This window comes from Populus trichocarpa, chromosome 8, assembly GCF_000002775.5.
Source record: "Populus trichocarpa isolate Nisqually-1 chromosome 8, P.trichocarpa_v4.1, whole genome shotgun sequence".
Classification (NCBI taxonomy): Eukaryota; Viridiplantae; Streptophyta; class Magnoliopsida; order Malpighiales; family Salicaceae; genus Populus; species Populus trichocarpa.
Genome location: NC_037292.2, coordinates 13,192,652 through 13,209,023, shown reverse-complemented (window position 1 = coordinate 13,209,023; position 16,372 = coordinate 13,192,652). Strand labels below are relative to the sequence as shown.

The window sequence follows — 16,372 nt, the reverse complement described above, 5'->3', positions numbered from 1 at the left end:
TTTTAAAGTTTTTCATTAGATATGTATCAGATTTTTTACTTCTTAACATCAATATAATTTTTTTAAGGTTAGAAAAAAAAATAATTTGTAATGTAGTGCAAGTCAAGAATTTAGTTACATACTAAGAACATGTTTAGGAATGCGATTAGTAGCGCGTTTCAAGAAAAAACAAATAATATTTTTTATTTAAAATTAATTTTTTATGTTTTTTTAATCATTTTATAGTGTTGATATTAAAAATATTTTTTTAAAAAAATAAAATTATTTAAATAAATTTTTAAATAAAAAATATTTAAAAAAACAAAAATCACAACGCTACCAAATATGCTCAAAGCTATGTACCAGAGAAGCAGCCTTTGGTTTTTTTTATGGACACAAAAGAGTGTTAGAAAATATTGAACCTAACACCGTATAAATGAAACTAAAATGCACCAAAAAAGTTTGGTTTGGTTCATCTTATTAGGAAAACCTAAAGCAGCATGTCTACCTCTAATTAGAAGACACGATATTCTTTATTGGCTTATTTGTATATCCATTTTCTAAAATAATAATAATAAAAAAAACCAATCCTATACAAATTATGCAAAAAATCCATTATAGGAAGGTAAAAATAATAGGTTCGTGAAAATATTTTTTTTTTTAGCTTTTGATTACTATTTTAGAATATAAAAAATAAAATAATAGAGATAAAAATTTATTTGATTTAAAAAAATATTTATAAATAATTTTAAATTAATTTTTGTACTTTTAAACTTTAAAATATCAAAGTATAAACTAATCACTATCATTTTCGTCTCTTAACCAAATTTAGCTTTACTTATTTGTTTGTTTGCATTTTTTTTTATATATATAAATGGCGTTCTCCGTTCTCAGCTGCATAAACGTCTCTCCATTGCTTGTCTGTTGGCCATAAAAACACACACTCTCCAAGACCACTTCCAGTTTCTCTTTGCTTCTCCAATTCCAGCAAATTTAAGCTTTCAGTAATTAATAATGGAATTCCAATACCAAAAGCACAAAAAATCAACACTATAGAGAAATTAAGAACAAAACGCAAAGAAAACAAATATTTAAGAAAGACCAAGCTGCGTGCGGCTTCTTCTGCAAATAGTAATTACAACTAGCATATAGCATGGAAGGAACTTACGGTCTACACTCAACGGTGGCGGATTACTCAGATAAGGCGTTGATGTCGCCGGAGAACCTGATTTTAACAACGGAATACCAGAGCTTGCTGTCTTCAGAAACATTTCGGCAGCGGATTCCGATTCAAGGATCCCAAGAGCTACTTTCAGAAGCTGCTTCAATCACAACAGAAATTCAAAGAGAAGGAGATATGTCCAGTTTGGTCAAAGCTAAAATTGCCTCGCATCCTTCCTATCCTCGTTTACTTGAGGCTTATATTGATTGCCAGAAGGTGATCATCAAAAGCTAGCCTATCCTTGTTTTTCACAAAGGACTGAATGCAATAGCATTAGCAGCTGTTGAATTACAGTTTTATTATGTAGATATGGAAGCTATAAGACCTAGCTAGGGAAAGAAAAAGCTGTTCAGATGATGAGCTTTTGGGACTTCGAGCTTTATTTTTATATATATATATATTTTTTGTAGTTGAGCTAAAGCCAAATATTTGTTTTGTTTTGGCAGGTTGGGGCGCCTCCGCAGATTGCACGTTTCTTAGATGAAATCCGGCGAGAAAACGACCTTTTCAAGCACGACGCTGTCTCCACGTACTGGGGAGCTGATCCCGAGCTAGACGAGTTCATGGTCCCCTACCCTACTGCCTTCTCTCTCCCCCCCCCCCCCCCCCTCTCTCTCCCCTTATGTATTCTTTTATGGGGTTTGGATTTTTCTGATCTGCCTTGTGTTTCTTTGTAGGAAACCTACTGTGATTTGTTGGTGAAGTATAAATCCGATCTTGAAAGGCCTTTTGACGAAGCAACCACCTTCTTGAACAAGATTGAAATGCAGTTTCGTAATATCTGCACCGCTGCCTCCATCAGAAGCGTCTCTGGTCAGTCTCTCTCTCTCTCTCTCTTTCCAGGGAAAGATCCTTTGTTTTTTGTGCTATAAGTTTGTTTTTCTTCTCTGTGGTTGCATTAACGTGCAAATTATAAGCTTGTTATGTTATTGATGCGTTTCAATGGGAAAATTCATGTGTTTTTACTCACAGTGTCATCAATTCATGGTGTCTAGCTAGTTATGCTTTCCTAGTCCTAACTAGTCACTGGCCTTTTTCTTTTTCTTTTTCTTTATTAACTGCAACGACTGCTTTATCGATGTGAGAACTTCTATAATGCTTAAAGAATAAGCAAGAAATTCGGCTGTAGCAATAGCATCACAAACAAACAAAAGAAACAGCATAAAACCCTAGCTAACTAGACACTCGTGGCTTGTCTTGCGTTGGCAATCGTTGCTCATTCCAGTAAATACTTTTTGAATTTATAATCCGAAATTGCTTTCACTCTCTTTGATAATTTGGATTTGGTATGATCTTATGTCATATTTCTATGCCTTGTTTTGTAAAAGATGGACTAAGAAGGTTAATGGTTCTGCTGTGATGGACTTTGATACAGTTTCTGAACCTTTTCCCCTTTCTGTTCATTGTTGCATGGGCTTGAATTTACTTGGATTCTCCCACTCATCCTTCTATTGTGTTCCTTTCAATTTCCTTTCCCCTTTCCTGTTCTTCTTTTTCATCGTTTGTGTCAGAAAAATGAGGGTTCAAAGTAAGACCTTTTGTTTTAGAGATTCTGGATTTGACATTTCATAGCCAGCGTGTGTACAGTGACGTGTGTCTTCCCAACCAAAAGACCATTGATTATGGAGAACCAAGTTAATGCTTCTCGGCAGAAGCACAAGTCCTAACTAAAGGAAGCATAAGTTATTGCTTCTGTGCGATTTGTTTGTAAAAACGTTTGATTATCTCGATCCTCGTTGACAACAAATTATTGCACTGCATATGAATCTAAATAATCACACCGGCATAGATGATCATATGTTAATGAACATATTTCACGTTGAACGAATGGATTTTATCACAGAATTGAAATATTTTGAATGAAACTTAAACTCAAACTTTGAGGTTGAATAATGTGCAAACTGCCATTTTGCTTCCATAATGACATCAAGTTGTTTTGATACATGAGCCCTCCAAACTCTCTTCATGGCCGTGTGTAACCTAATTAGTTTGAATCCTAATTTTGAATGGCAGAAAAGTAGTAAAGCTCTATGTGGCATGTATTTACAAGTAAAATCATTTTAAAAAACAATCCATGTTACACTCACAAACAGCCTTAAACCCAGAATATTTGCGTTTGCTGATTGCATTAGTACTTCCCTCGCTCGTTTTAAAAAACAAATCCCTTAATACAGTACGGAATAGCACTTTTTAAAGCATGTATGGCCACAGAAAAGCTGCTGTTGTTTGCATTTGAAAGGGTGGAGGTCGTGCATATGAGATGAGTATGGCAGCCTTAGATCCCAAAGAAGATTATCAATTTAAATGGGATAAAGGTTGTAAAATCACCCTATAGTTTTTATTCGAAAGTACACATTACCTTTTTCTAGATGTTCGTACCATTTCTCATCTCCTTCTCCTCTCCCCGTGTTTCCATGTTCTCTTCTGCTATGGTGGATTCTCAAATCTTTTAAATTTTCAGAAGACTAACGTTTGCTAAGATTCCGTAGACATGACATCGGATGTCCAATTGGACGTTATATATATTGGCATACATTCACATGCGCTCCCATTGTGTCAAGGTACTTGTCTGCTTGGCTAGGCTGCTATTAATTACTTTTGTGTGAGCTGTGAGCCTTTCTGGTCTGTGGTGCAAAGTTTCTCTCTATCGTTGCATGTTTATTTATCGATTTAATACATTTTTATTATGTATTTATCATCTTACATTAATGATGCCGGTGTCTAGCTATTAATTATGTCAATGCTTTCAATACAATACAAAGTTTATCTCAGATGGATATGTCCCCCATGCATTTGGCATATACCATTTGTTTGATACAACTTGGTAGATAGCTTTGCTAATAAAAAAACCTAGAGTCTACTGTGTTTTTCTGAACTTTAGAAATTTGATACCCATGTTAAGCCTTCCGATATGACTTTTCCTCAGAAAATTTATTTGGCTTGCATCCTTGTCAAGTTATCATGGCCATGGACTTCTATCTGATCTGTTACTGCAATGAACTCTTAAGTTGGAATTCGCAGTAAATAAACATTCAAGAAATAAACATTTTTCTACTGCTAAATGTTGATGTTCTTATACCCGCATCAATGCACATTATGACGAGGATATGCTTTTCCGTCATTTTTTGTGTTGACATGGAAGCTTGAAAGGTTAAAACCTCCTTGAATTATCATCTTCTTTGCCTTAACACTTGACTCGCTTGCTTAGCAGCCGTTTTGAAGTGATGCTAGTACAGTATTTCTGGATAATCAGACAGAATGTTTGTGCATCTCCTTTCTTTGTTTTAAAAAGGTTCCGCTTGAGCAATGTACATGCATGGAGTGCGTGTATATATATAAATATATGATAATTAAATTGTTTAAATTAAGTCTATGCATGCTTCTATCCATTTATGAGTCTTGAATTTTCTACCAAGCTAGCCAGTATATCTATTGTACCTGCTTAATAAATATACACAAGTACACGCTGTTGGTAGCAGGGTGAGTGAATACATAGGGTGGTGCATGCAGGTGCTCCCTCAAAAAAACCTTCTGTTCCTTCCAAAGACCAATTTGTAACACGGATGTTTTCTCACAATGGCACGAACGAGGGGGTCTGAACTCTTGAATAACATCAGCAGAAATCACAATGGGAGTGACAGTGGGTTTGGAATAGCATAGCCTAACATAGCTATAGGCCATAGCCATAGCCATAGCCATAGACTTAGCCTGCATGAAATTCTCGAGAAAGAGATAAAAAAGGAGAGTGATTGTTCGCTGTTTTCTGGTATGCAATGCAATGTGGGGCAGTGACTCCTACTTACCAGTAGGTGAATAAATGCGAGTTTAGGCTAATGGAGACTACTTTATGGGTCTTCTTGCCCGGGTAGAGCGGGTGGTCGGGGTTCACATGGGACTCCCGCAGATTTCGCTGTTATCCCCACCAGCTTTTTTTCTTGGGTGTAAGCCTCTAGAGAGAGAGAGAGAGAGAGAGAGAGTTCATCATTCAATGCCATCTCTGCTTGTCTTGCTTCTACTCTAGCACTGAGCAGCTCCTGCTCCTCCTGCCCATGCTGTAGCTATTGCTTGTGAATGGATAGTATAAGTGGTGGTCATCTCCGTAGACATTTGTTTCTTTGTGGTGTTGTGGGTCTCTGTGCTTCCTAATGCGCTTACTCGTGTTTCGGGAGTTGTTTGCTATTCTTTCAACATGTTTTTTATTCAAAAAACAAATATTAAAAAAAATTATTTTTTTATTTTTTAAAAATTATTTTTGATATTATTATATCAAAATATTTTAAAAATATAAAAAATAATTTTAAATAAAAAATTTTCATTTCTTAAAAAAAAAAAAGAGAGAGGTTGAAACAGGCCTTACTCTTTAGGCTTGGAACCTGGGTTTGCCCTCCCACAAATACTATTTTACTCTCAAGTTGGTCCTCTTAGAATTTGCTAGCTTAGCCACCAACACCATCATTATATCTTATGATTTCAGTAAGTATACGAACTACAAAGATCTCGAGTTGTTCGGGAAAAGCTAGCAATTACTGCTAGTTTCGGGAAGTTTAGATACGATTTAGGTGTTAATTAATTGCTTGATGATCATAAGACTGTCCTTTATCTGGGTAGGCTATTCTTTGGCTAAAATAGAAAACCTATCAGTAGGCTATTCGCCTTGGATTTTAGCTCTTCCTAGTGTTGTCTTGTTTTGTTAGGTTTTCGCCTTTCTGATCTCAATAATTGGAGACGAGAGACGAGAGACGAGAGTGAGTATTTAAATACTATTTATTAAATAAAGAATTTAAATATTTATATCATATTTATTAAATCTTAGATATTCATTCTTGTTATCTATTATTCATCGAGTACGATTCATTATTAAACATAAAATATTAAAATAATATTTACTCTTCATTATTATTCACCATATAAAGTAAATATTTTTAAAAAAACCCACCGTTGAGATGGTTTCATCGGGTAATGTTAAATTGCGATGTGAAAGCAACCCTCTCTCTGTAGAGTCTAGTCTAGTCTAGTCTGCAAGCTTGATTTGATGGGCGTACAAACATGTCTGCTGTGACTCCTGACTCTCTCGCTCTCTGCCTCTCCCTGACAAACGATATAACCAAACGAAGCCACACCAGCCTAGTGAATGGGCTACCTTCAAGCAATGGCCATTGCCACCGCTGCAACTTTTTTGAAGGAAAATCGTCCCTCGCTGTCTCAGCCCGTTTCCCAAGTTCCTTCCTCCTCCTCCTATTTCTTCCTCTTCTTGCTGCATATAAAATAAATATCTACTGATTATTTCTCAAGTCAAAGAATTAATAAGAGTAAATATTGCCATAACGTTTTCATTGCAAGTTAAAACAACCATTAATATACCGTGTCTTGAAATAATAATCCTATCATCTCACACAAACACGTATTTTAGATTTTACTATATCGGGAAATGATAATCAAATCACATTACTAGGGTAAGTCGTCGAAATGATAAAAATACTTTCTAATCATAAAAATAAACAAATGGGGTATCATCTCTTTCTCGGGTATTTTTCCTCTCTTTCTCGGTGGTCAAATCTCTCATGTCTGTTGTCAGAGTGACTGGCGAAAGAAAAAAAAATGTAAATTATTTACGTCTCACCGTCTTTTTTTCTCGACACCAATGTATTACGATGCCTTGAGTGCCATTGCTGCTTCTTGTTGTATTTAAAACACCATTTGTCCCTTGATAGGTCACAAAGATTTACTTTCTGTCTTGTCTTTCTAACTTGAACCTTAGGTAGCTTCAAATTTTAAGATTATTATTTTAAGGAAATTACTTTCATGAATGCATATCATAATACAAGTGTTCTTTTAAAATCGTTTAAAGATTAAAGTATGAGTAGCTAGATTCAATAATATCTTTTATCATCAAATCAATAGAAAATAAATCTTATTGTGTGTTGATACGTCTTATTGGATTTCAATCGCTTAAAATAGTTTTTCAATCAATTGTTAATTATGAACGTCCATGCATACGTTGTTCTTTTTTTTTGCCTTTTACTTTGTTAACATTGTTAATGTTGTTAATTATTTGAGAATAATATATATAATAATCAGTAATTTAATTTAATAGTTTAAATTTATTTAATATAATATTAATTTTATTAACCAAATAATCATGAATTCAAACCTCAATAACATATTTTATTTGATAAAATTAAACAAAAGATTCGAACACAAAACTGAATTCCCATGTTCCTCTTGATCAGCAATGACTGCGTCTGTTAAACAAGTACGGTAGAAGCCTGCATTGTTTACTGTGATCGGATGGTATAATGGGATTATACTTCAGTTTTTCTTCTCTAGAACTAGAAGGCTAGTTTTGACGACAGAAATGAAGAATCTCTGGTAATTTTTCTCAGGTTCTAGAGGGATGCGTCAGTTTTAGTGATGTTAAACTTGAATGTCGTGAACTTAATTCGATTAAGTCTCAGTTATATACTAATCTAATTTGAAAATTTAGATTTGCTTTTTCTAGTTATTATTAAAATGGATTGAACTGTTAGATAATAATATAAATCATATCTTGAGACTTCACCTAACAGCTTAAATTTTTTGGTAGAATTAGTTCTTTAACATGAACTTACTACACGTCTTGGATTCCTGAATGTTATTGTCTTCTTCAAATAACACTATAAACTGCATGTCTTGGGAATTCGTTGTTTTAACCATAATTTCAATATATGCCGATAGTGGTTTAGGAATTAGAAGTTATGCTGTTGAGGTTTAAAATTTACGCAGTGGTTTCCTATCGAAGATTAGATGCATTGCCATTACCTTGTGAAAAAATTAACTCGGTCCACAGTAATATTGTTGCAGCAGAAAATAGTTTTACAAGTAGCTGCTGTGAAATTCGATTTTTGTTCAATTATATAGGTTGTTTGCATTATAATTCGACAAGAAGGACACGAATGTATATTTTTGCAATTTATTTTGTGCAGGTGACGGTGCGCCATCATCAGATGATGAGTTAAGTGGAGGGGAGATGGATATGCATGAAGCCCAACCAAGTGGTGAAGACCGAGAGCTTAAAGATAAACTTCTCCGTAGGTTTGGAGGTCATATTGGTACTCTGAAGCGTGAGTTCTCAAAGAAAAAAAAGAAAGGAAAGCTACCGAAGGAAGCTAGGCAAACCCTACTTGGATGGTGGAATGTTCACTATAAATGGCCATATCCAACTGTGCGTATCTCCCTTCTTGGCTGCTTATGTTTTAGTTTTGTTTTAAAATATGCCAGTGGTGTAATTCTTCTTGTTTCTGATGCATATATATATATATATTGAACTCACGAAATTATTTTCTAGGAGTGAAACTAAGAAGGGTAGCATTATATATGTTTTGTCCTAGAACTGCTAGTTGTTTGGTGACTAGACCATGGGTGATTGCTCTAAAGGTCTAAGGGGTCATTCATTAGGACTGGGAAACACTATATCAGGGAAGTTCCGTAATCATCTAAGGAGAAAAAACTATACTGTTGAAGTTGAAAGATGAGTTTTGGTTCTTATAAACTAGATACAGATTGGAAGGATTTTGCACTTGGATTTACCTAGATGATTCATTCAATGTTGGTAGCTATTTAAGCTATGAATTTGTGTAGGCAGGATTTTAATTCGTATACAAAGTTAAACACTGGTATGATGATGATTTGCTTGCTTAATCGTCCAGGAAGCTGATAAGATAGCATTGGCCGAATCAACGGGACTAGATCAGAAGCAAATCAATAATTGGTTTATAAATCAACGTAAGCGCCACTGGAAACCATCCGAGAACCTGCAATTTGCTGTCATGAATAATCTTTCTGGACAGTTCCTTGCGGAAGACTGAGTTCCATGTACATTCTAGAATATATTCTGTTATTGCTTTTGGATTCATGTACATTATGCTGTGCAACATTGCTGGCATTGAAAATCTTATATTTAATTAGAAACAAAAAAAATGGGAAGATTGCTGTATCTTGGATCGTGTTTATTTGCGATTTGGCAACATAGATAATGACGATAAATGCTTAAATAGTTGGGATGAATAGTCTACTCATTATTCGTGGCTTCATATTTTTTTTTCCATAGATGTGTAATCTTCGAGGTCTATATTGGTTGTTTTGACTAGTGAGATGCAGATGTGCTAATACAAATGGAAGCTTGATAGATACACAGTTTGCCTATTTCTTATGCTAGGTGAAAAACTTGCAGCAGCTTGTCATGAGGAGAGACTGTTCTTCCTGCCAACATCATATGACAAATTCTGTTTGAATTATATTAAACCCCTCTTTAGGGTAAACCCCTCTTTAGGGTTTACCAGCAACAAAGATTAGCGGGTTAACTCAAAAAAAAATATTTAATATCAAAACGATGTTATTTTTAAAAATATTAATGTGTTTTTCTACTGGGTTTTGAGTGAATCACAGGTTAAATTGAGATTTTTATTGGATTATATCAAGTTGATCAGGTATTTGGTTTCCTTGCTGCCGGGTTAACCTACTGGACTGCTGACTATCATAACCATGTATGAAGTCGAAACCTCTGAAGCATTTGGTATGAAATAAATGCAGTGGCAATCTTTCTGCTTGAACAAAGCATGCCATTATTTGATTTTTTTTATATGCAATATTCCTATTATAAGGCAACTATCTCCTAGGTTTTCACCAGACAAACTATGAGTGTATGATCATCCATGAGAATATATAGATACGAATCTTGTTTCTAATCCCAATCAAAGCAATGCTGTGTGGCTGATACATTCGAGTTTGTCTCATCCTGCGAACTCTTGGAACGTGGTGGCCGTGGCTTTTAGGTTAGGATTGCTTGCTGATAATTTTCTTTAATTTATGTGGATATTCAAAGCACACTAGTTAAGAATTTTATTTAACTCACAAATACCTTACGAACAATACACTCGTCAAACTTGATCATCCCTAAAACCTCCAAGAATATGGCTTTTTTTTTAGGGAAAAAAATCAGTTTCTGAAAAATAGAAAACCGTAAAAAGAGGCCTAAAGCTTCATCATCGCGAGGTGAAAGAGTGCATCTTTCTTGGGTATGTTCATGGTAAGTTTGGTTAAAGGTTTTGGGATCCAAAGCACAGGAAAGGTGCTGAAGCTTTTCGTTCAAGAGCTCGTCTTATCATGCACACCTTTATGTACTTTTTTTTTTTGTTAAGGAACATGGATATCGGGTATCTTTGCTCTCAACCTTTCGTCTTCGGAAGGATTTTTCATCAGCAAGTTAGGGTGCGTTTATTTATTTATTTTTGTTAAAAATTATTATTTTATGTTTTCACAATCGTTGTAATGTGTTAATTTTAAAAATAATATTTAAAAATTAAAAAAATATTATTTTAAAACAAAAAAATTACAAATCGCAACATCTCTTATAATTTCAAATAAACTCCAGAACCATTGGGACAGTTGGAGCCTGAACAGTCCTTGGTTTTTTCTTTCTTCGTGGCTGAGTTATAAGGCTGCCTTCTGTAGTTAGTTCACGGTCAGATTTCATAACATTTATATCTTATTTATTATTTATCTTTATATTGTATTAAAAAAAATCTAAATATCCTACATATATTTATATAATATAAATATATATTTCATATTATAGATTTCAGCAGATTTCAAGTGAAATTTAATAATATACATATCCTACCTATTATTTATTAAATTTAAAAGCCACTCATCTATTTATATCAAGTCAACATGTGTTGGTTTCGAATTAAATTTTCATCCTTATCTTTGTTCTCCTTGAGAGTCCTGCTACTGTTAATAGAGAAAGCATGTTAAAAGTTAATCTATATATAGCATATTTTACTGTTTGATTTTATATTTTAAAAGTATTTTTGAAAAAAATTAATTTATTTTTATTTTTTTCTTTGTTTTAAATTAATATTTTTTTTTATGTTTTCAGATAATTTTAATATATTTTTAAATAAAAAATACTTAAAAAAATAATCATAATCATACTTTTAAACACCTCGTAACCTGTTTCACTCGAGAATTGCAACTTTCATAACAATGTATCATATCAAATGTATAATTGTAATATCACATTGTAACTGTGAGGTTTAGGGTTTAGTTTTTCTACGTAGGAAAAATTATTGTGTTTTGAAAAACGAGTATATCGAACAATAAAAATAGAAGTTTAGTAACACTAGTTACATGTTAACTTCTCAAACAATTAAAAATAAAAAACCTTGTAATGATATTAATATTTTAGTAATTAAATAGTAACAGTGTTAATTAAAAAAATTAATATAAAACATTGGTTTGTTTATATTAGTGTAAAGTTTAAAGGAATTTTATTTGAAAGAATAGAGTTAATATCAAACTATTCAAGAGTATTCACTCAGTACACAATTATTTAGATCCATATTATTTTTTGATATAATATATACCGAATTTTAGTGATAAGGATTTTTGTTTCACTATATTTTTAGAGTTATTTGTAAGTAGTATAATTGTAAAAACTAAACTTGTCTTTGCAGATTAATTCAAAACCTAGACCAGTTTAGATTTCAAAAAAAAAAAACTTGATTAGTTCAATAAAAAATCCTGAATTCACTTAATCAAATTAATCTCCACACTTAACCAATTAATGTTTTTTTAAAAAATAATTAGAGTAAAAATTATATCATTTTGATTTCTTTTTAAAATTTACTTTTAGAGTATTAGTTATTTTCATATCCATAATATATGTCTTGTATCAAGTTTTACAATCATGAAAATTAGAGCCAAAATTGATTGATTTTGAGTTGTTTGGAATTGAGATAACGATTATGGTTTAGAATAATTTTTATTTAAAAATATATTAAAATAATATTTATTTTTATTTTTTAAAAATTATTTTTAATATTAACATATTAAATCGATCTAAAAATATAGAAAAAATATTTTTAATAAAAAAATTTAAAATTTTTAATAACACTGTTTACATTGCGTTTTAGTATGTTAAGCAATATGATTATGGTTGCTTTTTAAATAATTTTTCGTGCCGAAATATATATTAATGATACTTTTTATTTTTTAAAATTTATTTTTAATATTAATATATTAAATTAAATTAGCATTTTCATCTGATGTGACGTAGCATTTACTTTACTGACATGACAACTTTTTAACCATAGGATGATTTGGGATGATTTAATTAATCTGGAGTTACTTGATATCCATGTAAGACGTTAACACTGAATATCATGTATGATGAAATTTCATCCATCGAAACGAATATCAGACTAAATCCCAACCGTCCATCAATCAGAAAAAAAAAACACGATTTAATTTTTTTTTGATAGAAGGTTGTTGCTCGAGTTTGATAATCCTTCGACAGTGTTAATGTATTTGTATAGACATTAAATAACGGCAAAGAAACCTGAATTGGTGTGTTAGGTTGACTCCAAAGATGTTAACTCAAAACCTGATTTATCTAAGATTTAGTTCGTGACAAGTTTTGTTCAAAGTAAACAAAGTTGATTTTATATCATCAAGTTAAAAACTCAAATTTAGTCTTGATATAGTTAATCGGTCAAAATCTTTATTTTTTAAAATATTTTTTATCATAAGAACATCAACCTTTCTCTAAACAAATTTTGGGTTTATTTACCCCACCCATGATTCATCCCGAGTTATTTTTTTTAGTTGGGTTTAATAACTATGTATTAAATTACATTATCCTGTCTGTACGTCAAGATTTCATCTATTGGTTACAAAGCTGCCATGTCAGTGGATGAAGCGCTGTTCTGCTGAGACTTGTCTTAAAGTCATCATTTCGACGAGAAAGTTTTGAGAAGATCGAAACGGAGCTGGTGCCATGGCATCACTTCAGCTTCAGCTAAGTTTTGGTTACCAATCTTCATCCTGTCGACACCTTCCCATTTCCACCTTCTCATACCCATCCATTCGTTGCGCTAATGATCGCCAGCTGCTTTTTAACCGCATTGCTCCTGTCTATGATAACGTACGTTCGTGAGTGCCCCTCGCAATTTTTTCGATTGTTTCTTTTTGGTTTTCCTAATTTGTAATTTTGGTTTGGACAGTTGAATGATTTGTTGAGTTTGGGTCAGCATCGTATCTGGAAACGCATGGCCGTATCCTGGACTGGGTAATCAATGCTGTTTTTGCTCTGTCACTGTAATTTTTTTATTCATTTTTTCTTGTAAGAAAGAACTTGCATGATATTGGGACAGAGCGAAATTGGGAGACTGCGTGTTGGATCTGTGTTGTGGAAGTGGGGATTTAGCATTTCTCTTGTCTGAAAAAGTTGGCTCCAATGGCAAGGTTTCTTTCTTTTTTTAAATCCTGTCTTGTGCTAGCTTGACTTATCACATTGTGTATGTGTGCATTTATTTATCCATAGAGATGTGGAAAAATTTCTTGTCGAGATTTGCAGGTGAGTGGTCTCGATTTCTCAAAGGAGCAGCTATTGATGGCTTCATCACGGCAACATTTGCTTTCAAAGGCCTGCTACAAGAACATCGAGTGAGCATTGGTATAAATACACCCATCACGAGTGTGAAAAGATTTTCACACCCAGGGATTTTAACATTTTGGGTAACCTGCTTTACATTCCATCGATTGATCACAGGTGGATTGAGGGTGATGCTACAGAATTGCCCTTTCCGGATTGCTACTTTGATGCTATTACCATGGGTTATGGGCTACGAAATGTGGTGGATAAGCGGAAGGCCGTGCAGGAGATGTTTCGAGTACTGAAACCAGGTCCTATCTTTTTCTCTCTTGTCTGAAAAATAACAAAGTGTGGCATTTCTCATCCTTGAGTTGATATACAGGTTCTAAAGCATCAGTGCTTGATTTTAATAAAAGCACTCAACCATTTGTTGCTTCATTTCAGGTATTCATTTGCAAAATGGAATAAATGCTTTTCTTTTAGATATTGAATGTTTGTTGATGTTATGTGCCTGTTGGACTCTGAGGAATGAAATTCGATACTTAACAACAAATGCTTTTGCATCATATAATCGTCCTTTTATCTATGATAATTGATATCTATATGCTTTGAAATAACAGTTTTCCCATTGCTTTTCAACCTTTTTTCCAAGAATGTTTGTTAGAACTTATTATCAGGCAGGTGTAGTGTTTACTACTAATCAGTATCTGATGAAATCAATTCTTTTGTATGTTTCTTGTCACAAGGAGTGGATGATTGACAATGCTGTTGTCCCTGTGGCAACTGCATATGGTCTTGCGAAGGAGTATGAATATTTGAAGGGCTCAATCAGAGAATTTTTAACAGGTTTTTCTTCCTCTGTTACTAGTAATCATTATCTTTTTTGTTGGATTAGAAGAACGTTGATTGCAGAATAGACAAATCTTAAAATCTGATGAAAGCACAATCCTCCAAACATTGTATTTTATTTTTTTTGTCTGTATCAATGATAAGGTCCTCTGGTTGATCCCTTTGTCTGGAAACTTTCTCCAGACCACTTTTCATGGTTGATAAGAGTCTGTGGTCCATTAATCTACTCCTTAAAACTTCATGAAGTTCTATTGTCAAGCTGGGCTACAAGAAGTTCAATCATTACGAAGACCAAGACCATTAAGTTCAATCTTTTTTTTTTTTAATTATAATGTTTTGAAAGGCGCATGCCTCCCCTCTGTAGTTTGTTTTATTTTCCTAGTTGGGTGACATGGTGTGTATTTTTTATACAGGGAATGAGTTGGAAGAACTTGCTCTGGAAGCAGGATTTTCTACTGCTAAACATTATGAGATTAGTGGAGGCCTAATGGGGAATCTAGTAGCCACACGTTAGATAAGGTTGGTTCTCAGTTTAAACAGCATGTTTCATAGTTTTTGCGGGGAAAGGACATATTATACGGGGTTTGGTAATTTTTGTGTTTAGAATGTTGACTGCAACTTAGGCATGTCAAATGATGAACTCAAAGCCACAAAAAACTTGGCTACATAAATAATAAATCCATTACAATCATTTTGAAAGGAGCTTCGTACCTAGATGCTCTGCTTTTGCTATCCTGTCTGTTTTATAATGTTAATCCTAGACAGAAGAGGAAATGCTTGTCAACCCGTCAATCAAGATGTTTGTATTCTTAAATTATTTCAAAAAAATATATATATATCTTAAAACTTATAATTCTAGTTTTCCTGGAGCTGGATTTGTTGATTTAAACCTAAAAAATTATCTAAATCTGTCTCTAAAACTTCACACTGCCATGCACTTTTGTCCAACTCCACGATGAACATAGGAATTTTGGCATTACTGCCCTAAACCTCATCTCTGCAGCTTTGTAATTTAACGACAACTTCTCATATGCCGATCATCATATTGTTTTGCAAATGCTTCCTGCATGGTGCTTGAGTGAGCCAACTGTAGCCTGAGATGTTTGGCCAGTTCCACTAAATATAATTAGTCTGAGCTCACTGTTCCTTTGTAAAATCTACCTCTCATCCATCCTGAGGTCATCTTGGGTAGAAGGGACTATTGTCAGTGGAAGCGATTGATGCTGAAATACCAAAATTAAGGGGGTGACATGGTTCCTCACATGTGTCATTGAGTTCCATGGTCCTTTCGTCTATGAATGGGGGATTAGTGGGCTAAGGGATGTGTTCCTCAGTTGTTAGCATTTGTAGAGCTTTTGACATTGTTGGTCGAAGTGATGAGATTTCTTGTGTGCATAGAAGGCCCACATGCTCTACCCTCGTAACATCATTCTGAACATTGTTATCATGGTGATTGCGAAACATCAGATTTGGGTCATAAAGCTCCTCCATAGTTCCTGCCTGGAATTTTTTCCATGTCTGTTTTCTCCCACAGAAGAAGTGGATTTATAGAAGACGAGTTCTACCTTTCTTAAATACTTCATAAATTGAAGAGAATAAAGTAGTTTTATGGAAAGCAGTGGTTCTGAAACTTACTAATGTGATTAGGCCGTCTGTGTAATCTTGAGGTTTTGCTCCTGTTGTTATACCTTACTGTAACAATCTCCAACAAAAGCACCCCAAAGCTGTAGACATCTGCCTTTTCTGTTAACTGACCATGGGTTAGGTACTGTGGAGCCATGTGTCCTCTGCAAATTATTTGAATTCATTGCTTGTTCGAAGATTCAAGGACTTTACTATCTGACCATGGGTTAGGTACTCTGGAGCCATGTATTGTTGGTGTAATTTGTAAATGAATGAAGGAAAGATGT

General features: G+C 33.7%; 2 protein-coding genes across 2 annotated transcripts; both read left to right on the top strand.

Moving 5' to 3' along the window:
- Positions 1-860: 860 nt before the first annotated feature.
- On the top strand, positions 861-9,244 carry LOC7469056 (homeobox protein knotted-1-like 6). The gene is made up of 5 exons (XM_024606741.2): positions 861-1,417; positions 1,648-1,767; positions 1,879-2,014; positions 8,164-8,402; positions 8,887-9,244. The coding sequence occupies exons 1-5, from the start codon at positions 1,133-1,135 to the stop codon at positions 9,043-9,045; spliced, it is 939 nt and encodes a 312-aa protein (XP_024462509.2). The 5' UTR covers positions 861-1,132; the 3' UTR covers positions 9,046-9,244.
- A 3,692-nt stretch (positions 9,245-12,936) lies between these two features.
- On the top strand, positions 12,937-15,161 carry LOC7473219 (2-phytyl-1,4-beta-naphthoquinone methyltransferase, chloroplastic). The gene is made up of 8 exons (XM_002312647.4): positions 12,937-13,163; positions 13,243-13,307; positions 13,393-13,483; positions 13,596-13,684; positions 13,791-13,924; positions 13,996-14,057; positions 14,360-14,459; positions 14,876-15,161. Exons 1-8 carry the CDS (start codon positions 13,017-13,019, stop codon positions 14,974-14,976), a joined length of 789 nt encoding a protein of 262 aa, XP_002312683.2. The 5' UTR covers positions 12,937-13,016; the 3' UTR covers positions 14,977-15,161.
- Positions 15,162-16,372: the final 1,211 nt, after the last annotated feature.

What these genes read in the sequence shown, in the direction of transcription:
- LOC7469056 (XM_024606741.2), top strand. Translation starts at nt 1,133, where the DNA reads ATGGAAGGAACTTACGGTCTACACTCAACGGTGGCGGATTACTCAGAT. An exon ending in CTTATATTGATTGCCAGAAG is followed by an intron (nt 1,418 to 1,647) that starts GTGATCATCAAA and finishes TTGTTTTGGCAG; the next exon opens with GTTGGGGCGCCTCCGCAGAT. An exon ending in CTCCATCAGAAGCGTCTCTG is followed by an intron (nt 2,015 to 8,163) that starts GTCAGTCTCTCT and finishes TATTTTGTGCAG; the next exon opens with GTGACGGTGCGCCATCATCA.
- LOC7473219 (XM_002312647.4), top strand. Translation starts at nt 13,017, where the DNA reads ATGGCATCACTTCAGCTTCAGCTAAGTTTTGGTTACCAATCTTCATCC. An exon ending in CATTTGTTGCTTCATTTCAG is followed by an intron (nt 14,058 to 14,359) that starts GTATTCATTTGC and finishes TCTTGTCACAAG; the next exon opens with GAGTGGATGATTGACAATGC. An exon ending in AATCAGAGAATTTTTAACAG is followed by an intron (nt 14,460 to 14,875) that starts GTTTTTCTTCCT and finishes TTTTTTATACAG; the next exon opens with GGAATGAGTTGGAAGAACTT.